At 46.2% G+C, this 22,661-nt stretch overlaps 1 protein-coding gene across 8 annotated transcripts in view; it reads right to left on the bottom strand.

Annotated features, from left to right (window-relative positions):
- The window catches only part of MTSS1 (MTSS I-BAR domain containing 1), a 187,353-nt gene that overhangs the window by 7,088 nt on the left and 157,604 nt on the right, over window positions 1-22,661 (bottom strand). For 3 of the 8 annotated variants that reach the window (XM_017885921.1, XM_017885924.1, XM_017885925.1), the window contains exons 7-12: window positions 22,468-22,479; window positions 10,399-10,556; window positions 9,081-9,188; window positions 7,691-7,788; window positions 4,766-4,976; window positions 520-639 (exon numbers count right to left, since the gene is read on the bottom strand). In XM_017885921.1, coding sequence (XP_017741410.1) covers window positions 520-639; window positions 4,766-4,976; window positions 7,691-7,788; window positions 9,081-9,188; window positions 10,399-10,556; window positions 22,468-22,479 — 707 coding nt within the window. The remainder of the gene's footprint in view (window positions 1-519; window positions 640-4,765; window positions 4,977-7,690; window positions 7,789-9,080; window positions 9,189-10,398; window positions 10,557-22,467; window positions 22,480-22,661) is intronic. The other 5 variants (XM_017885922.1, XM_017885927.1, XM_017885928.1 and 2 more) reach the window with 3 other exon arrangements.

Genomic DNA, 22,661 nt, shown 5'->3' with positions numbered 1-22,661 from the left:
CATGGGGATAATGATTTGCTCACTTCATTATGCAAATTTAAAAATCCCAAAGCATCTTCAAATGAATCTGTTCATTCTAGGTTTCCAAAATCATCGCATTGCTCAGGAGCACGTTCTCAATCAAGGGCAGGGGGGTGGGGGTGCAAACTAAAAAGCAGAAAAGCACACAGCCTCTGACACAGTGACATGGCTCATCCAACGGTCTGGTGGGTGGCTCGGGAAGGGAGGGAGGAGGATGGATAGGCACGCAACACCTGGTCTGGGAGAAAGCCTTCACACCTCCAAATTCCCCATACCCCTTCCTCTCCCTTGGGACGACCATGTGGTCCTTGTTCAGCAGCCAGGCACTCATTCTAGAAAATGCCCTCAGCCTTGTCCCACCCTCTGTCCCCAAGAGGAGCCCCACTCTTGATGTTGATTCTGAGCTTCCAGGTTGCCGCGGCTGTGAGGGCTGTGTGAGCAGCAGGCAGGGGGGACCAGGGAGAGTGGGGCCGCTGTGGCTGCCACCCAGACGGTCACCTTCTCTGTGGACACCCAGGCACCCATGGTGGAGCCCGAGCTGACAGAGGTGGGGGAGCTGCACTCGCTCACTGACTGGCAGGTTTCCGAGGCTTCGGAGGAGGCCGAGCTGGACGAGTTCTGCAGCAAGGGAGGGGCCACACGAGAGGACCAACAGAAATTGAACCACACGCCACCAAAATATAATAAAAAGAGAGGAATGGGGATGGGAGTGGGGAAGGGCACGCACAGAGAGAAAGAGACAGACATATACACAGAAGAGGGGAGGATGAGAGAAGCAGAGTGTTAGGGTTACTTTTCCCCCAAAGTTGCATCCATGCAGAGGCTTTCAAGCCCTTGAAAAGACGCATGCGACCTGGCCAGCCCTAGATCACTAGACCGTGGGTCCCCAAGGACACGGATTTGTGTGTCTTTTGCTGGGACTCAGAAGCATGGCTGGACCGGAATATCTGGTCATGGCATTGGAACTTTGTGCTGTCTTGGGTGTTTCTTCACGTGCCACAGGCCCAGGTCCCCAGGGAGGCCCTGCCTGTCGCCTCTCTTATGTGCACAGGTGTTATTTATTGCATGAGGGTGGACCCCGGCTTGGGCTTTTGCTACATGTCTGCCTGGAATGGCTCGATTTCCTGGACTCTCCCTTCATCAAATGCAGCCTGTGGATCCATGAGGGGTGGTTTCCAGCTATGAAGACTCATCAAGATATACTTTTAGGTTTCTCATCCTGGAGTGTGATTTTGGAGTTTGGGGCAGTGAAGCCCTCTAGTCAGCACAGTGTTTCGGGTGGCCACTGTGGAGTGGAATGAACCATCTCTGGAGAGGCCTCATTTGGGAAACCATCTCTTCACGCTGATCTGAATGAAACCCCAGGTCCCTGCCGCAGTCCTAGTCAGCCAGGGCATGCGCTCCCACCCCGGCTTCCTGATGTTCAGCTGGGGCAGCGACTGTTCCTGTGACCTCACCTACACCCAAGTTTCTTCTAGTCCTGGACCTGGCACATGGCTGGTGCTCAAAAAATCATGAATGAATGACAATAATCATCTCTTTCATATAAATTGGGTCTCCTGGGCACTGCTTCGCGGCTATCCAGGTACTTGCTTTAAATTTTTTCACTGTTAACTGCAATCTCTGGCTTACCCTCAGTTTGTTTAAATAAGTTGACTCCTCTCTATTGTAATTTATCCAAAAGTGTTCCTGTATTCACCATCGAGGAAGCCAGAATCATGTTTCTGTCCCTTTCACCTACAAAAGAAAGGTCCCTACAAAGGAACAGAGATTTCGCTTTCCTGTCCTGTAAGGGCAAGAAGCCAATCAGACACTCAACAACGTGTGGGGCTCAGTGGACCCAAAGCAAGGAGAGGCTCCACGGTGGACGGACATCCCAGCTGCACTCCGAGCTCGGTGTCTGGTTAGCAGCCCAGGATCTGAAGTTGCAAAGTTTGGATTTAAGTTACATTTGTGCCCCTTCTCAGTTCAGAAACTGTGAACTTAAAGCCCTCTAAACTTCAAATTTTTTATCAACAAAAAAACAGCCAGATGTGGTGGCTCATGCCTGTAATCTTAGCACTTTGGGAGGCCAAGGCAGGAAGACTCCTTGAGGCTAGGAGTTGGAGAACAGCCTGGGCAACACAGCAAGACCTCATCTCTACAAAAAATAAAAAATGGAAGAGGAAAGGAGTGAGGGTTGAAAAACTGCCTCTCAGGTACAATGTTCACTCTTTGGGAAATGGAAATAGAAGCCCAATCCCCACCAGTATGCAAGGCACATGTATTCTCAAATCGAAAATAAAATGAGCCAAGCATGGTGGCACATGCATATAGTCCCAGCTACTTGGTAGGCTGAGGTAGGAGAACTGCCTGAATCCAGGAGTTCAAGGTTACAGTGAGCTATGATCCCACCACTGCATTTCATCCTGGGCAACAGAGTGAGACCCTGTCTCAAAAAACAAACAAAAACAAAACAATAAAACAGTAACCCACCGCAGGACTGCAGGTTCAGATTTCTTTGGACTTCTGCTAATTTTTTATAAAGAACCTATTGACTCGGAGTAAATGGCTCTAGGGTGAGACCCTCATTGAAGACACGGCCCCACTCCTGGGCACAGATGGGTGAAGGCACAATTTGAAGAGTGAAGGGAGGTAAACCAGAGAATTCTGAACAATTCCATCACTCGGCTTTCTTCTCAGACTGTGTTACTCAGTAGAGAAATGAAGGGCTCCTGTGCCTCCTAGATGTGTGCCCCCTTTCTCCCTAATAAAGGGGAAGTTACTGCCTTCAGGAGATTGTACCCTCTGGCTAATGTAATCTGTACAATGACCTTCAATTTCCCCTTTACCTTATAATAATAAGCAGTCGTAATGCCCTTCTTAAAAAATATGAATTCTCTATTAAGTTTTTTAGCATCCCTGAGCTCATTAAAACTACCCTAGTGGCCAGGCATGGTGGCTCACGCCTGTAATCCCAGAACTTTGGGAGGCTGAGGTGGGCGGATCACCTGAGGTCAGCCTGACCAGCCTGGCAAAAGCCCATCTCCACTAAAAATACAACAGTTAGCTGGGCGTGGTGGCAAGTGCCTGTAATACCAGCTACTTGGGAGGCTGAGGCAGGAAAATCACTTGAACCCGGGAGGCGGAGGTTACAGTGAGCCAACATTGCACCACTGCACACCAGCCTGGGGTGACAAAGCGAGACTGTGTCTCCAAACCATAACACAACAAAACAAAAAACTCCCCTAGAGTTGCTAGCCACGCATGTCTTGGGCATGGGTTTTCAGATTTAAGTAAACCCAACATGCCCTCTTCTGCTTCCCTCTATGCCACAGGAAACACTGCTCGAGCCCCATCCACACTCACGGTCTTAGAGGGGAAGGCTGCAGCATGTGGCCTCTCCTTTTCAGAAAGGGGTGTCAGTGCACACTACTATGTTAATTTGTCAGTCAGTTAAAAACACACACACAATTATGCTGCACAGTAGAACAGCCTGGAGGAGCTGCACATTCTAGCTCTCCTCCAGACCCTCTGCCCTCTCTGCTTGCGAGCAGCACATATGATTTAGTGAAGCACACAGCGAGGAAGAGGGGACTCCTTACAGAGCGAGCCAAGCACCTCAGCTGGGACACGCACTCTCAAGCACTCTCAAACTACAGCCGTGGCTCTTAGCTCTGAGTGCGTTTAAAATTGAGTGTGTATCCAAGGAAGGCAGACAGAGGCCACAGTCCCCCAGGATGGTTGAAAAATGCTAATGGGAGCTCTGAGCTGTGAGGAGAGGAACGTAGAGCTCTGGCATGGGTTTCCCAGCAGGTGGGGCTGTGGGGCACCCAGCATTCTGTATGTAGAGCTACTTGCCAAGTTCAAGGCCAACACCAACCCAATGACACTAAGGGAGAGAGAACAGAGAGGGGATCACATACATTGATGACGCACATGAAGGGTGTTTGGATACCCTGGCCAGCTCCTGCTTTCTGCTCCAGCTGGAACCACTGGGCTGGGCTGGGCCTAGCACCGTTAAACCCAGCTGTAGTTGAAGAGATTCTGCCACACCTCCCCTTCCAGAATCTTAAGTGTCAACAGAATTATGTGCAGAAGCTCTGATGATTTATTCTCATTTTCAACACAGATTGATAAAGGGAACCTGAGAGTGCCAAGGAATGGTATCGGAAGTGTTATTCAACCATAGCATCTCAGCCATTCAGGGAGAAATGAAGAGATTCTGCCACACCTCCCCTTCTAGAATCTAAGTGCCAACAGAATTTATGTGCAGAAGCTCTGATAATTCGTTCTCATTCTCAACACAGACTGATAAAGGGAACCTGAGAGCACCGAGGAATAGTATCGGAAGCACTGTCCAACCATAGAACCTCAGTCATTCAGGGGAACCTGAGATGTGGGGGAGCAGGTGTCCCCACTGTGCAGTGCCCTTTAATTACAGCATTTAATTATGCCAGGCTGGGCACTTACAGGGACGCCTGAGAGTGGTCAAACCTCTTTCAATCCATCTACTTACGTGTGAGAGCTCCCCAAATTGATGTGGTAATGCAACCATTACCACCATGGAGACAGGCTTCAAACCCACTTACAGCATCTCTCCCTTTGGGGAGCAATACATCTAAAGATGAGAAATTAAACCAGAGGTTTCTCAAGTCAGTAGGCAGGGGCTTGTCTAAGCCAAGGTGCTTCTTTGGTTCCAGCCATTGACGGTAGTCAGGGCACCAGGTGTGACAGCTGCTCCTGGAGCCAAGGGCACCCTTACCTGGTTAGGGGCCTCTGGCGGCATGGGGGATGGTGACTTGGACTGGAAGGCATCCTGGGATATGAATCCTGAGTCGTGGGAGGAGACGCTGGACAGCCTCACGGGAGCCTGCTGGGTCAGGTTGGAGCTGCGGTAGCGGTAATGTGAGCTGGGGGAATGCGAGTGGGAGCCGCTGGACCGAGAGTCACTGCTGTTGACACTGTTCAGGCTGCTGTGGGGGACAAGTGGGGATGAGGGGTGGGCACGGAAGGTAAAGAAAGGGGGACAATGGTAAGAGGAAGGAGGAAGGAGGGGAACAGACAAGAGGCAGAAGAGGGAGGAGCACAACATAATGTAATCAGCTCTCTGCCCCGGAGATGCAGCGCAAACCACAAGACATGTTTTCAAAACGCTAAATCACAAAGCTAGTCAACAAAATGTTTTTCCAGGTGACCCAGGGGGAAATATAGCGGCCAGGATTCAGGTCTCCGATGGAAACCATGTGGCGTTCTTAGGAGGCAAGTCAAGTGCCACCCAACTCTGCTGCTTCGCCTACCACCAAAATGACAGGAGCTGATGTCAGTAGCAAGAAAAGGGACAGGGCTAATCTGCCTGCAGGAACCATGAGCCTGCAGCAAAGCCCACTGGGGCTTCAGCATGACTGGAATATTCTTGGATGCACCATCTGGGTCCACATGACTAAGGCCAACACAGCCAAGCACTGACTGCCGATGGATTTGCTGAGGTGATTTCATCCTAGGTGAGTCTGGTCAAGCCCACTGTAAAGAACATCAGCAAATCAACTCACGATGTTGGTGTACATGTGTTTTACCTTTTAACAAAGTGATGCTTTCATTAATGGATGTACTCTGACTCCAGTTGTTTCTCTGTCAAAATATCTGTGGGTCTGGCACAGTAACACACTTGGCAAGAGGCAGGCAGCTTTCAGAGACTAAGAGCAATCAATGCTCAGCTGTTTGCTTTTGAAATGGCACAGTAAACAGGATGTCAAATAATGACACACCCACTCTGGATTTCCGTCTGCATTCCGTCTCCACTCATAAGAAACATGCTCCTGGCTGGGTGCGGTGGCTCACGCCTGTAATCCCAATACTTCAAAAGGCCAAGGCGGGTGGATCACCTGAAGTCAGGAGTTCAAGACCAGCATGGCCAATATGGTGAAACCCCACCTCTCATAAAAATACAAGAATTAGCCAGGTGTGGTGGCAGGCACCTGTAATCTCAGCTACTTGGGAGGCCAAGGCAGGAGAATCGCTTGAACCCAGGAGGTGGAAGCTGCAGTGAGCCGAGATTGTGCCTGCACAATCTCGTGTGCAGGCCTGCACTCCAGCCTGGACAATAGAGCGAGACCCCATCTCCAAAAAAATAAAATAAAACAAAATAAAATAATTTTTAAAAACCATGCTCCACACTCTGTGTAGTAACTTAGATCACAAAAAGCAGAAAACAGACTCCCAAGGTCCAAACAAACAGAGCTGAAATAAAAAGGGCAGTTGTAGAGGCACCAGCAGGGATGAAGTAAACAACTAGGGCTGGGATTGGAAAATTCATAGTTTCTGCTCCTAAGCCTGCAAGAGACTCTGGTTTGCAAAATCTGGCAGCTAATAAGGTACTCAAGGGCAGTGTGACTGTATACACTAGAATTACTTGGTGCAAATGTTCAGACAGACATAGGGGAGCGTGCTGGAGGAAAGCGCTGCAGTGAGGAATAAATATCATGACTTTTGCCTTTCCCCTCCAGTCAGCCAGAAGGGGGCAGTTGGGAACCGACAGTAAAGCTCACAGCAACTCCACCCCAGCAGCCTCAGAGCTGCAGATGTCAGTGCAACATGGTTTTCTACTCAAACTAAAATTATAAGGAAGAAAAAAAATACCCATGCAACTTTGTTTTACACTAACAAGAGAGATTTTTCTTGGCAACAACAAAAAGGTCACACACACACACACACACACACACACACACACACACAGTCGATGAAAGGTAAGAAACAAACCAATATCTTCAGGGGGCAGAATGTCCAGGACGCAACATCTTAGATCTGAACTTCCTGCTAAGTGTACAGTGTACAAGCGCCACAGTGAAAGGAAATACGCATCAGCATGCACCAAAACATCACCATAGACAGACTGAACAGATCCATCCTGCCCTTTACTCTCAATGCTAAAACACAGGAAGTGGAAACTTATTTGGCTTTAGAAAGTTAAATTAAAAGAGTAACAGGACTACTATAGCAAGAGAGATAAGTGGTACATCATGCTTCCATCTTTCAAGAAGAGGAGAATAAATTTTCCTACTCGGCAAGCCAAGAACAAGTGACTTCTAACAGAAAACTGCTAGACAACAGTTTTGCAGATGACGGAACTATTCCAACAGATTTTGTTCCAGTAGGGAACGGCACTAACTAATAGAGGTGTGGCCATGATAGTGGCGGTGGTGGTAGTAGTAGCAGTGACTGACAGAGCAAGAACTCTATTTACTTTATGAAAGCCTGAAACAAAAATATGGAGCAAAATGAGGGCATAAGCCATTGTTACTTCCTTTGTTTGTTCTGGCAACAGTGAGATCAGCCTGTGTAAGAATCAACCCAGGTTCACCATTTTTTAGGCCTTAGAAGGTTTTCACTCTGCTAAACAGGAAAATCAAATGTGATCTCATAGAATGGGAAAATCACGACAACATACAAGTGAGAGAGAGTACGCTACGTCCACGAGTCAAGGGCTAATGGGGTTTTCTTTCTGATCCAAAATTAATCCAGAGACTAAAGAGCAAGACCAAAATCATTACCATTCTTTCAGCTCATCATCCCCCTATTTCCTGTTTGAGAATGAGCCATTCTAAGAGATAAGGACTGGCTCGATTGCTCATATTAGCATAAAGAAAAATGACCCGTCCTGAAAGCAAGAGTGGACCCCGGCTTCACTTACCTGCAGACGCTGGACTTTCTGGACATGGTGGTGCTGGGGGAAGAGGGTGGCGTCTGATACGACCAGCTGTAATCAGAACCTTTCAAGTCCAAAATCACCTAAGGGGACAGAGCCAGCTGGGTGAACGAGGGGCTGAGAAGGGAAGGGTTAGCCTCAAAGCTTAACATCCACCAAAGCATCAAAAGGCTGCCATTATGGAGGTGGGAATGAAAGGAAAACATGTTAAAAAAATTTTTTTTAATTGAAGAGCCACACTACCAAATCCATCAACGTCATAATCCATTTACTGAGAAAGTAAAACTATAATTAATAGGGAGAAGGGAGGGAAGGGAAAAGGAAAATCATGAAATATCAGTCGAGAGAGGGAGAAATACAGTGACCAATTATAAGAGCCATTTATACCCAAGGCTAGAATTTATAGGAGTTTCCTCTTATAACGCCATAAAGCCAATCATGGTTCCCAGACTTGTTGGTAGTGCATTTTAACCATTTGATATTCAGTGCTCATTGCTGCCCTATTTGACCAGCACTAGAAATTTTAAAGCCTGACAGAATCAAGAACAAGCCAATTCTTTCACCATTATTTCTACATCCATCTCCCTTGCTTGGCAAAGGGCCACATGAGTATAAGGTCCACCTTTCATTCACATAAGCACTCAGTAAATGTTTATTTATCAAGTGAATGCATGCATGCTCTAGTCTAACAAATATAATTTGATAGAATAGAAGACACGAGCTCCCAATTTGCCCTCTGAGCCGGCTCTCCAAGGAGACGAAAAGGTTGTTACCAAGTACAAAAGCCAGCGTGTGAATCATCACTTTCCCCAAATATGTCTCTTCCCATAGCGTTCGTGTGATGTGAATTAAATGAATAAAGCATAAAAATGTCATCTTTTTCATAAGATGAGAGAGCTCTCCATGCATCACTCAATTAGAATGGGAGAAATGGAGAATGGCTGACAATGTCAACCAAAACACACCAGCGACGTGTTCTCCTGAGAGTTGACTTCTAGAGGGCAGATGAACACAGCAATTAAGTGCACGGGATCTGGAACCTGACCACTAGGTTCCAATACCAGTTCCACTACCTACGAGCTAGGTGAACCTGGCTAAGCCACTCCATCGGTCGGTGCCTCGCATCCTCCTCTATAAAACAAGCATAATCATGAAGCTGAATGGAGGAAGTCAGGCTATGGAGAGACCTTGGGACAGTGCCTGACACACAATAGGTTCTATGTCACAGCTCGCTATGGTGATTCCATATATTACATCATGAAGGACATGGTGAATATGACTACAGTTTAAGATGTGACAAATGCCACAGGAACACGCAGGGCCTTGAGCTTTTACCTCTTTGGTTTGATCCTGTAAGTGAACCCCTGAAGCCTACCTGTTCACTTGAGGAGGGCAGTTTGTGAGGGTCCATGGTCAGGCTTTTTAAATCTTCTGAGATGGTCTGAAGGTGGGTTATTTCCCCTAGCATTGAGATTTCTTCTTCCTGAAGGAAAAGTGATTCATGAAACGTTATTATCCTGAGTGATTCCCTTCATCCCTCTAGTCCAGCTGTTTTTATTAGGGTCTCTGTATAACCCTTTCAGTTTTTCAGAAAAGGCACCACTGGGAGTGGAAAATCTCTGGTGAAGGCACTACATGCCTTTTCTTTTGGGAAATGGAATGGAAAAAGAAATTTGCCATAATGGAGGAGTGACCTGTGCACGGGGGACAGTGGGGAACACATGGGACTCCCTCTCAGGGCCTGGGGGACGTCAGGCCAGCTCAGATGGTCTGACAGTGTGTTCCCACAGGATCGTGCAGCACAGCCCTCTTCACACGGTGGCCCTTTTCTGAAGTTGTTAAGCTTCAATGGATGACACGACTTGGAGATATTTTGGTCCAGATCTTTGTGACAACGCCTGTGTGTTCAACAGAGGCTAACTTTTCCCCTTCTTTCTTGTGCTTTTCCACCAACTTAATAAAAGACAAGTAAGACAGGAGCTGGGGACCAGGGAAGAAACATCCCATGTGCTTTATCAAAGTGCCAAGTTGGGACTACGGGGCCAGGCTAGAATGATCCATGGAAAAGTTCTATGCTCAGGGGAACAATTCAAATTCAGACATTTTGCTAGGGCTAAGGGAAATGAGCTGGTACCCTCGAATCAGCTTCCAGAACGCCTACAGTGCAAGTTCTCAATTACAGCATGCAAATGATTTCCTTAAAAATTAAGTCTAAATTGATTCATTGAGGCTCTTGGATATTCATCTCATGGTCACCCCTTGGTATTCAGTTTCAACAGTGAGTCTCAAAAGCACCTGGAGTGCTTCTTTTAAAACACAGATGACTGGGTCCCCACCACCAGAGGTTTGGACTTGGTGGGTCTGGGTTGGGCCCAAGAACTTGCATTTCTAGCCGGTTCCCACTGATGCTGCTGACCTGGGGACCCCACTTTGAGAACCACTCTGCTAGGCCTTCTTGACTTGGTGAGAGAAAGTAACACAGAACAAGTGGTGCTAGAACAGTGGACGAGGAGTGAGTTATGTGGCCACCAACTTGCACTGAATCACTGATCTGCACAAGAGATTCCACCATCATTCCTGGCATTAGATTCTGACAGAAGATTCTCCATGACTCAACCATGGATGGACAAAATCAGAAAGAAGCCACCTCCACATCAGCAGTTTAAACCTTCTGGAGTTTTCCATGAACTTACAATCACTGGCCGCAGCATAGAGATGAAGGTGCAGAATCGGCCACGTTCTTCAATCAAAGCCTTCCGGACGGCCTGCTTTTCTGTTTCTTCCAACAAGAGATATTTATCATTCACATCTTGGAGAGCACTGTCCAACTGAGGCTGGATATCGCCTCTCCCTGCACAAAACAGAGACCCAAGCACGGCTTACTGAAACACCAGCTTCTGGAACAAATGCCCCTTTCTCCCTGGGGTCCTTGCTGGAGTCAAAACCATAATTTTCCAGGACATAAAAAAAAGTATTTGTTCATGTCCCAAAAGGATTTAAGGTGGCTGTTTTTCTAGGACCAGCCATTTCCAATTTCCAATGCCCAGAGGGCACATTTAGCCTGATTTATTCGTGACAAGGAGTATTTCCTGGGGCAACTCTTCATGACTTGCCTTCTCACATTGCACAACCCCCACCAACTCTTCTGCCAACAAAATCCTGGGACACAGAGCCAGACAGCATTCTTTCCTTTCAGAACATAACAAGGTAAGAGCCTGTGGGTGTTTCCAAAAACGCACAAACTGGCTTTGCTGGGTCAATCTCAAAGAGCCTCTGTCTGGATAGAAGTTTCTCTTCCTAAAGACAAAGGTGGCAAGCATCTGCTCTTCTGGCTTGGGGGGCCCATGGGAATCCTTGGCAGTTACTTTAACTTTCTAGTGGAAAGTCTTGAATACTCTTCCTATAGAACAAGCCCAGTAACAACAAGACCTCCAGACAGGTCTCTGCTGGTGAAAAACTGAAAGTGGGGTCTATGCAGAGCCTGGCCCATGTTCACAGACCCCAGTTAGGTGGAGGCAACCATTTCTAGAGTTTAAGACAGGGTGTTAATCTTTTGAATAACTAACACATGGTTAGCAAACCATCTTTGCAAATAAAGTTTTATTAGAACACAGCCACATCCATTTATTTACCCAGCAAATTTTTCAATTTTTTTGTAGAGATTGCCTGTACCAGTTCTCCCTACAATGGCAGAGTAGTGTTACACAGAGTATGGCCCCCAGACCATGGCCCCTTGCAAAAGAAGTCGGCTGCCCTAAAAGATAAACATGGACCAACAGGCACTGTGTCCAAAGGAGTAGCTACTACAAATCTGATCTGTAGATGGGGACACCAGCTCATGAGCTTCCACCCTGGGTTGCCTATGCAGGGGCCTCACCTATCACTCAAACCAGAGAGAGAATTTCTAAACTTCTTCAGGGCAGGATTTTGGTCTTTCCCAGCACAGCCCCTAGTACAATGTCATTTGTGTATACAGCAGGTGCTTGATAAATGTCTGTTCAATAGTTTCAACACAAAATGTTAGAGCTGGAAGGGGTTATCCAATTGGGCCAACCTGCTCATGTTTCAGTGGAGACCAAGTCCTAGAGAAGTCGAGGGACTCGTCTAAGGTCACAGAAAGAATGGCACAGAGGCAGGGTTAAGCCACACTGCCTCATTCCGAACCTATTCTCTGCCCCACCGCCTCATAGGAAGGGCCCTGCAGTTCCCATCTATCCCTCTTAATGTTGTAGAGAACATTAAATGCAATGAACCATTTGGTTTGAAGAAAGAAAGGGTCAGGGAAAATTGCCATGGATGTAGGAACATATTCTGCATTTTTCGCTCATAAGCAGAGGAGAAAGTTTAATTTGGAGCAAGAGGCAAACAGGCTTAAAGCACATCCCAATAGAAAAGGTAGTCAGATGTTAGTAAGGAAAAGTCACTTCTCAGGAAATAAGTTCTAAGTTAGCACGTAATGAGAAAATTATAGATAGTCAAAGATCACCCTTGAAAATGCCTTAGATGGCCAGCAAATACAGGACGCCTAGCTTTGTGTATATAACTCTCATCAGTCAAATGAGCACAAGTGTGTAGACCGTATGTGTCTAAGTCCATGGAGGGGTGCTGTCCAGCAATTACACTACAGTGGCCCCTCTTCTGTGGTTCTGGTTTCCAAAGTTTCAGTTACCCATGGTGTGGTAAAATAAGGTATTTTGAAAGAGAGAAAGAGACTACATTCACATGACTTTTATTACAGTATATTGTTATAATTGTTCTATTATTATTGTTGTTAATCTCTTACTGTGCCTAAATTATATATTAAACTTTACCACAGACATGTATGCATGGGAAAAACCACAGTATACGTAAGGTTTGGTACTATCTGCAGTTTTAGGCATCCATGGGGGGTCTTGGAATGTATCCTCTGAGGAGAAGGGGGAACTACTATATATAAGAAATTTGCTGCTTGAGAAGTCTCTGCATAATTCTCTCCTTTTTGGAGACAGGGTCTCGCTCTGTCACTCAGGCTGAAGTGCAGTGGAATGATCATAGCTCATTGCAGCCTTGGCCTCTTGACGAGCTGGGTCTATCAGTATGCACCACCATGCCCAGCTAGTTTTTCAATTTTTTTGTAGAGATTGGGTCTTGCTTTGTTGGTCAGATGGTCCTGAACTCCTGGCCTCAAGTGATCCTCCCACCTCAGCCTCCCAAAGTGCTGGGATTACAGGCATGAGCCACAGCACCTGGGTGTCAGCATATTTTCAAGGTGACCCACTCACCCATCTTCCATGTAGTCACTGACTCCACCCCTCAGAATAATTCTTTACCATGCCTTCAATTTCTTCCTCAAGGATGTAGGAGTAATCATCACCATACATTAATGTGGCTGCCTGAGCCACTGGTTTCATGTGTTTTTAGTAGACAAGAAACCTGTAAAAGCATTCTCCTATTCTCTCCTGGAACTCGCCTTGGGGCAAAGGCTTTGTTCACAGAGACGCACCACCTGTGGCCAAGGGCTTACAGAGGGAAGGCTGGGTGTCACCAGCACTAGGAAAACTGTGGGTTTTCTCTTCTATTTTAAAATGCTGGCTAGTGCAAAATTAATCCACATATACTTAATGACAGAAGTCCGCCAGCAGGCAAGCTCTGGAAAGCTGTAAACCCTCGCTTTTCCTCTGCAACCAGCAAAACAGCATGGCCAATTGTGGGCCTTGTTGGGCCACATGACTCAGGGCTGGTCTAGAGGGCTATTTCTAGTCTGTCAATCTATTCTATGATGTTCTAATAACAAAACACAGAGGGCTGCAGACCACCTCAGAATGTTCTAAACTCTCGTGTAGGACAGCGAACAGAAGTCAGGAGACACCAGATTGAGACATATTGTGTTTGACCAAACTTGCTCGGTGGGCTTTGATTATGGTAGCAATTTTTAAAAATAACAGCCTACAAGGCTGGGCATGGTGGCTCAAGCCTCTAATCCCAGCACTTTGGGAGGCCAAGGCGGGCAGATCATAACCAGCCTGGCCAATATGGTGAAACCCCGTTTCTACTAGAAGTACAAAAATTATCTGGGTGTGGTGGCACACGCCTGTAGTCCCAGCTACTGGGGAGACTGAGGCAGAAGAATTGCTTGAACCTGGGAGGGGGAGGTTGCAGTGAGCTCAGATCATGCCACTGCACTCCAGCCTGGGCGACAGAGCAAGACTCCATCTCAAAAAAATAAAATAAAATAAAATACAACAAAATAAAATGAAATGAAATAAATAACAGCCTATGATTGTCAGAAATTGGAAAAATGTATGTTTACTTCCTTTCACAAGTTATAAGGCACATGGCTATCCATAATTAATAATGCTGACTTTAAAAAATATATCTACATAGGAAAGAGAAAAAGGCCATAGAACCAAGTGTTATCTAATTTGGAAAATATAAATTTAAATTATCCTATGATTATAGTCAAGTTTTTTAAATATGTATTATAATTAAAGGACTCTCAAATTGTAGCATTCTAAAATAAGTGTACTCTGTAAAGATTGCTATAATTATAGTCAGGACATTTCCATTCAGGATAGATCATAAGCTAAAACCACAATGTCTGTTTATTAAATTCACTAATACAACATGTAATTATATTTATTAAAAAAAAAAACTGTGAAAGAAATTGTTTCATGTCCTAGTTGGATATACTGGTTTTAAGACAGAGTGATCTTTTGAGGACCACAAATTCAGAGTTGTGTTGGTACTGATTTAATATATACAAAAGCCCATTCACTTCGCTCCCATCAGCAGTGTTAGGAGAGTCACCACTGACCCCTTCAGCACCGGTCCTGGCTATTCCAACTCCCATGGACTCGACCTCCATGCTCTTGTCTCATGTCTGCTACCTCCACCCTCACTGGGCCATCACAGTCTCTCACCCGAACAGATGCCAACAGCCCCTAATGTCTCACCCCAGACTGCACTTGGACTAGCTCGCCCAGAGCAGCCCTGGGTTACTTTCTTTTCTCTTTTCTTTTTTGAGACAGAGTCTTGCTCTGTCGCCCAGGCTGGAGTGCAGTGGCATGATCTCAGCTCACTGCAAGCTCCGCCTCCCAGGTTCGAAGATTCTCCTGCCTCAGCCACTGAGTAGCTGGGATTACAGGCACGCACCACCATGCACAGCTAATTTTTGTATTTTTAGTAGAGACAGGATTTCACCATGTTGGCCAGGCTGGTCTCAAACTCCTGACCTCCAGCGATCCACCTGCCTCGGCCTGCCAAAGTGCTGGGATTACAGGCATGAGCCCCCACACCTGGCTGTGGATTACTTTCAAAATGCAAATATTCTCATTGCTTTTCAACAGCTCCCATTGCTCTCAAGAAAAGTCCAATGTCCTTAACATGGCCTGCCCTGCAAGCCATGAAAGGTCCTGCCTGTCTACCTCATAGCCTCAGCCTTCGTGGGCCATTCTCTCCCCCCTTCTCTCCCTCTCATCCTCCAGGGCCTGGGCCCCTTCTCACCTTCACTCCGCTCTCCTTCTGCTACATTCCTAACACCTTTTATCCTACAGGTCTTGCCTAATTCTCCATCCTTCTGGGAATCCCACCGTGAACTTTCTCCCCAGATTAGGCTTCTTTTACTTGATCTCTGAAGTCCCTTACACTTATTCATAGCACTACCCCCAGTTTGAATTTCATCTTTGTTTCTCTAGTTATTTGACGTCAGTCCCACGGGGGCAGAACCCATGAATGCTTTTGCTTAGTGCTGTATCTCCTCAGTCAGCATACTTCCCTGGAAAGCGGCAGGTGTTCAAATATTCACAAATGAATCAAGCACTGATACAACTTGACCAAGTTTGCTCACTGGCCTCAACCATCAGGCCCTTAAATGGTCTAATGCTTCAGAACCAGCCAATTCCACAACATCAAGCAGCCAAGAGGAGGAGGGAGGGGGTGCCTTAGATGGTCTTCCCAGACAAAATTCTTGAGCAAAGAATTGCTTTCGGCTTTCTTCTGTAATATCTTGGGCATCTTCAGTCTTGAGAATTTTTTTCCTGCTGCTAGTTTCCAGGTCTTGGTGTATTCACGCTGGGGAATTCTGATCAACAGCAGCCAAGAGCCCCTTATTCCCCCATCCCAGGGGAAATCATGATTATTCTCTTTGCAGAAAATGTTCCTGGGGCAAAGCACTGTGAAGGCACCATGTCATGGGCCAAGGCAGCACCCCTAAAGAAGAAAGGAATTTTTTTTTTTTTTTTTTTGAGACACAGTCATGCTCTGTTGCCTAGGCTGGAGTGCAGTGGCACAATCTCAGCTCACTGCAACCTCTGCCTCCTGGGTTCAAGAGTGCACGTCTGATTAATTTTTGTATTTTTCTGTAGAGACAGGGTTTTACCATGTTGGCCAGGCTGGTCTCGAACTCCTGACCTCAAGTGATCTGCCTGCCTCGGCCTCCCAAAGTGCTGGGATTACAGGTGTGAGCCACCGCACCTGGCCACAGAAGGAAGGAATTTTTAAGTGAGGAAACTTTACAGAGTTTTCTGGAATGAAATAAAGATCCCGTATCAACTTCAACCCTTGCATTTTATTCTCCTTAATCATTACATACACATTCAAGGCAGGAACGAATACCCCTTTTGATAGATGGGGAAACTGAGACTGAGGGAGCAAAGTGGTGTGCACAGGGCCACGGTCACCAGCACTGAGCTAGCCACGGGCACAGCCAGAATCCAGCTCCAAGTCTTTCTCGTTCTGAAGATGAGGTTCTTTGTGTTTCCTGCTCACAGCAAACATGAATGCTGGGAACAAGCTGCCAAGAGCTAAACAGCCGATCAAAAAGCCAATGAAATGTGCTTAGTGTTATCTGTACGGGTCCAGCCTCTTCAGACACAGGCTGCACTCGCATGGTAAACTTCACGGCTCAACCAAGCCAGCGGCTGTTCTCCGGCAAAGGGCTCTCCAATGGGGAAGAGCAAACCCAGGATACGTTGGGCCAAGAATGCTGCCAGGAGTCAGCAAAACACCCCAAGTCCTTTCGTTCTTCAGAGACAGGTGTAAGGAGAAGCCATTAGAATCTTACGAAATGAGTTTCACCTGTCCCTGACTCACACAAATACTGTATTTCATTCTAAGATAGCCACTTTCCCTCACTTTTACACCTCACCAATCGGGGTGTGTCTTACCATCAATGGTGTGTCACAGTTTAATTGGTAGGCTTTTTTCCTTTCTTAGTGGTCTGGAAAATAACGGTGCATCTGACAATTGCTCGTATCCCAGAGTCAAATGAAACATGGGATATAAATACTAAAATACAAAATATAAATCCAGACATGCAAGTTGACAGTGGAGATTAGAATTTGGAATGAAAAAATTCTGTCTTCCCAGCAAAAGGAGGCTATCCTCATTATCCCTTTATAAGTCATCTTCTGCTCTTAATAACCTACGGTGGGTTTTGACTGATTCCCAAAAGAAAAAACCAACCGCAAATCAAAAGATAGATGTGATCAGGTAAGACTGAAGGCTTTTAGCCTTAAACTTTTTCAAACAAACTCAGTTTCCGTTATTTTTCAACCTACTGTGCCCCAGTTTCCCTTTACCTGTGGGATGTAAATAATAACAGTATCCAACTCACAGGGCTGCTGGGAGGGGAAATGAACTAATCCTCATGAAGCGTTCAGAACAACGCCTGGCACGGGCTGAGCACTCACTAAATGTCAGGCAATATCAGTTGCCGCTGCCACAGCATCTCTGAAGTTGTTCTTCTGACACTGGCTAGTTTAGCAGGTGATAGTATGGGGGGTCGGGTGGGTTTGTTTGTTTGTTTCTTAAAGAGAGCTTTCAGTTCAAGGTCCTTTTTGATGTAAGAAAATGCAAAAGATTCCACGATTCTTTCACTACAAGTAACAGTTTTATCATCAAGATTCTTCACTGCCCCCTGGGCAACCAGTTGTTTATCAAAGCAAAGGATAAAAAGAGACATTTCAGAGAACAACCAGAAAACATCCCATGCCAACCTGTGGCTCACCATCCAGAGTGTCTCCAACAGAGGATCCTCATGGCTCCAAAATGCTTCTTCCTTTGTGGTTAAATAAATACTCCACCATCTGCCAACCTGGCTACTGGATCCAGAAATTCACCATCGCCTTCAACTCTTCCTTCTTTCATTTGCATTTCTCCTAAGTAGCTCTTGAATCCACCTGTCTTCCTCTCTTGTCTCTGTGGTCACTTCCCTGAGCCCAGGGACCTAGACAACCACCACCACTTGCTAACTGGATGTCCAGTTAAGCCACAGTCTAATCCAAATACACACTGTCACGGTGGAATTATCTAGAAGTCAAAAAGGCTTCAAGGGCTTCAGCAGAGTTCTGAACATCTTTAATGTAGTAAACAAGGCTACAATCTGCATTCTTTATAAGAAGCCAGTCATTGTACATATGGTGCTTTCCTATTTTCTGCGAGTTCTTCTAGAGAATTATTAAACTTGTTGGGCGAGGGGGTGATACAAACCCCCAAATTTGTGGTCGGCTGGGCAGAAGTGTGAGGAATATGGGGACCTCACTTGTGGCTGGTGACTGAATTTGGGGCAGTCTCACAGGATTGACCTCTTACCTTGTGGGGTCTGCACTAACACTAGGCAGTGTCATAACTGAATAGGACAGCCAGCTGCGGTCAGAGAATTGATGTTGGAACATAAATGCATTCTTCGTTCTGGGGACAGCTTGAGGGTAGATGCTACTTTTACCTCCTTAGCAGCTAACAGAGTCTAGCACAGAGGAGGCATGTCATATCCCTTTCCTGAATGAATGAAAGAACAAACTGATACATGGAGGCTGGAGTGTTTTGCAGGACTCATCTGCAGCAGTCACGGATGTTTATAAATGGAAGAATGGCACCAGGCGTGAATCAATTAGTCCCATGAAAACCAGGAATGGCTGATGGGCTGCAGCTCAAGAGAGGCAGCAACCGCTTTCCTACCCTGCCATTCCGTCAGGCTTTGCCCATCCCGTTAGTGTTCTCTAGGTAGATGAAAACCATACTATGCAAGGAATAAATATTTCAAGCAAGTTGTCTGTTTCCTTTCTGCTGTTTTGTATTTGGTCAAAAATTAACGCTAAGAAAAGTACTCAGCTCCTGGCATGCCTTCACACTCTACATATGTCTCCCTCTGGTCCCTGAATGCAGCCACAGGGAAGTCAGGTGACCTGCACCTTAACAGTACTATTGTGCACAGGGACTCCCAGGGCATTCTGAGACCAGAGTCACAGGCAAGGCACTCAAGGAGCCGTGTCTATGTGAGGTTTTACCAGAGACAAGCTTTGCAAAGGAAGAGTTCACAGCTCCAGGCTTCTGGTGCATCTGTTTGGCTTGTGTTTACCTGGAATCCTCAGTTATAGTAATAAATAGCCCAGCCTCTGAAGGCTATGTGCATTCACCTGAAATGCAACATCCCTTTGCAGAAGATTTCTTTTCTTTTATTTTGGAGACGGGGTCTCACTCTGTCGCCCAGACTGGAGTGCAGTGGAGCGATCTCAGCTCACTGCAACCTCCGCCTCCCAGGTTTAAGCGGTTCTTCTGCCTCAGCCTCCCAAGTAGCTGAGAATACAGGTGCATGCCACCACGCCCATCTAACTTCTGTATTTTTAGTAGAGATGGGATTTTGCCATGTTGGCCAGGCTGGTCTCAGACTCATGACCTCAAGTGATCCTCCCACCTCGGCCTCCCAAAGTGCTGAGATTACAGATATGAGCCACTGTGCCAGCCTTACAGGAGATTTCTGAGTTAAATTCAGACATCTATGGATTCAGGTCAGGGGCAGCTTCCTGATTATCACAACAGGTCTAAGGGTAAAATTCTACCATCCCTGCTTCCACCCAGACAGAAGCTGTCTGGCTGTGCCCATATTCTGTATTTCCTCATCAGCTTTCTAAGCCCTGGGCTTGGCCTCGAAGAACTGGCTGGAACTATCCCACCGTCTGCTCCTTGTTCTTCCTCCTCACTCCACTGACATCCCTGTAGGAAGGAGAGCTCCTAGTACTATCCCTCTTCAAAATCAAGGGGGGTGGGGTTGCAGGGAATCTAGACAGATTCAATTTTTACCATAGAGGCAGGGCAATTGATCCGTTGATTGCAGGTCTCAGGGTCATTCTGAGAGTGCTTTCCGCTGGTTTTGTAAACACAAGAAACATTCCTGTGGGTGAGTGCACAGGCTGGATACGGCTGGGGGATGAGCAAACCACTGTGCATAGGGGAAAGGATTCACATTTCACAGGCTTTTTCCAAGAAAGGAAGAATGATGTGGAGAGGCTTTTGGGGTCCACTTTGGAGTCTGATCAGAATTGAGGTCCAGTGATTGAACCATCCTGGAGGCAGGTCAGTGTGGGGTGGGGAGACACGGTCCAGGAAGCCAGAGGCTGAGTAGCCAGGGCTCACTATGATTCTCTATGCACACAGTCCACCCTTGGTGGGACGACAGCCCTGCCTCAAGGCTGTCCCTGGAGCATCAAACACACAGTGTGACATGTCGACCCTTCACCACCGTTGCTGGTGCTCCTTTCTAAATGACAAGAGCCACGTGTCCCCTCTACCTTGAATACTCCTCCTCATTCTTCACCAGCTGACCCCCTCCTCCTCCTCCTCATTATCCTCCTCATTATCACTACCTTACCTCCAGGCTTAGCGAGGCTCCTTCCTCTCTGCCCCCAGGTTATACCTTTTGCTTATATTCATCCCAGCACTGGCTGGCAGGGTGGCTCACACCTGTAATTCCAGCACTCTGGGAGGCCAAGGCAAGAGGATCGCCTGACGTCAGGAGTTCAAGACCATCCTGGCTAACATGGCAAAATCCTGTCTCTACTAAAAACATAAAAATGTGCCAGCAGTGGTGGCGCGTGCCTGTAATCCCAGCTACTTGGGAGGCTGAGGCTGGAGAACTGCTTGAACTCAGGAGGTGGAGGTTGCAGTGAGCTGAGATCATGTCACTGATCATGATAGGGTTTTGCCATGTTGGCCAGGCTGGTCTGGAACTCCTGAACTCAAGTGATCTGCCCACCTCTGCCTTCCAAAGTGCTGGGATTACAGGCGTGAGCCACCACGCCAACACGCCCAGCCAAGCCAATTCTTAAAAGAAATTATTCTTTTTTTCTCTCTGTATAAATATTTTAAAAATTTGTAAGAGCTACAAATCATAGAGCTTTTCTTGTGTCGTTATAGCCAAATTCACTGCGGCTTTGCCCCATGAACCAGCCCCTACAAGAGAAAAAACTAAAGGGGCCTGCAGAGATTTCTCTTTGAAAGATAAGCAAAATCTTTAGAACTTACAAAGTCAAAAGGCTATACAGTTTCTTTCTTCATTCCAAACTGACTTCCCATCATTTCAAATAAATAAAATGCTCTATTTACTCCACGAACTGACTCATGCCAGGCTCTCAGCAAAGGTTCCAGTAAAACTCAAGACTCAAGGGCCTGTGTCCTCAAAAGGCTATGTACTATATGATTGCATTTGTATAAAATGTCCAGAACAGGCAAATGCAGAAACAGAAGGCGGATGAGTGGTTGTCAGGGTCAGGGTAGGTGGGGAGACTTGGAAACAGAGAGGGACTGCTTAACGGGCATGAGGAGTCTTTCGGGGATAATGAAAATGTTGTGAAATTAGATAGTGGTGATGGTTACACAACACCATGAATGTACTAAAAGCCACTGAAACTTATACTTTAGAGTGGTTAAAATGATAAATTCTGTGATGTGAATTTTACTGCAATAAGCAAAACAGTGGCTGTGGCTTACCTTCCTTCCAAAGGTTTACTAGAAACTGTGCAAGCTGTCTCATAATCACAACGTTGAGGACTGGAAAGGATGATCCTTTTTAAAGCTGGGGAACCACAAGCCCAACATCACCATGAGGGGAAACAGAGGCAGACATGTCCCCTAAGATAGTGGGTCATGCCAGCCCCAACCATCAAAGGAGAACTTTGTGCACTGGGTTTGCTGTAAAATGACAGAAGCCACTTCAAAAGCTTCTTTGGAGCTGTTCAGTAAAACGCTCAGAGAACACCTGGGCACACTCAGGCAAGATAAACCACACGGACACCTCGCAGACAGACCTCCCGGGACAGAGGGACAGCAACAAGACTCCAAAAGCAACTTGAAGTTTTAGCAGCATGATCATCCACAGAGTGAAGTTCAACATTCAGTCGAGAAGAATCATTCTGATTACTTAATTGGAAGATCTGATACTTCCGAAATGAAACGTTTCACAAACTCTACTGAAATAAGAAATACTTTTGATTTATTTTTTTAAAAATGAATCATCAGTTATGGAAAGAGCTATATGGTCTTGCAGAGAGGATAAAGTTAAAGATGTTTCCCAAGCTTAACACAACCAAATCTGATTAGAGAATTATTTTGGGGCTTGCAGCTCTACGTTTTGTTTGTGGCGTAAATATATACATACATATATACGCAGGTATATATGTATGCAAAAATGCTTATTTACTGTGGAAACGACAGTTTAAGTCACTCTGTATTTCTTTTTTCCATGAGTCTAATATTGAATTATGATGATTCAAAGGCTCTCAGGGTGGCGTGCTAAGATGGTAAATGGCTACACATCCAAAAAAGAAAACAATTAAAACACAAGGCACACACAATTTTCTTAAAGTTGTGGAAAATTAGGTAGGCACAGTTGATTGTTTTGAGCTGGTAGGAAAACCTGGGCAGCTAGCAGAGGTCTGGACAACCATGGAAAGCCCACAGCAAGGAGCACACCGTGAGCAGCCACCAGAGATTTGGGATGGTAGACTTACCAAGAGTGTCCACTGGCGGGGGGCACACGGTGAGAAAGTGCAGGATACACAATTGACACAAAAAGGAAAATAATAAAGTCAAACCGGTATTCAAGCAGCAGCAGCAGCAGTCTTACCTTGGTTTCGTGTGTTAAAGTGTCCATGGCTCGCCACCAAATTTTCTATGAGGGCTGATTAAACCCACACCCATGTCC

The sequence above is a fragment of the Rhinopithecus bieti genome, unplaced genomic scaffold (genome assembly GCF_001698545.2).
Source record: "Rhinopithecus bieti isolate Rb0 unplaced genomic scaffold, ASM169854v2 scaffold_15136, whole genome shotgun sequence".
In the NCBI taxonomy this organism is placed as follows: Eukaryota; Metazoa; Chordata; class Mammalia; order Primates; family Cercopithecidae; genus Rhinopithecus; species Rhinopithecus bieti.
The sequence above is the reverse complement of the archived record's forward strand: the minus strand, read 5'-3'. Positions and strand labels throughout refer to the sequence as shown.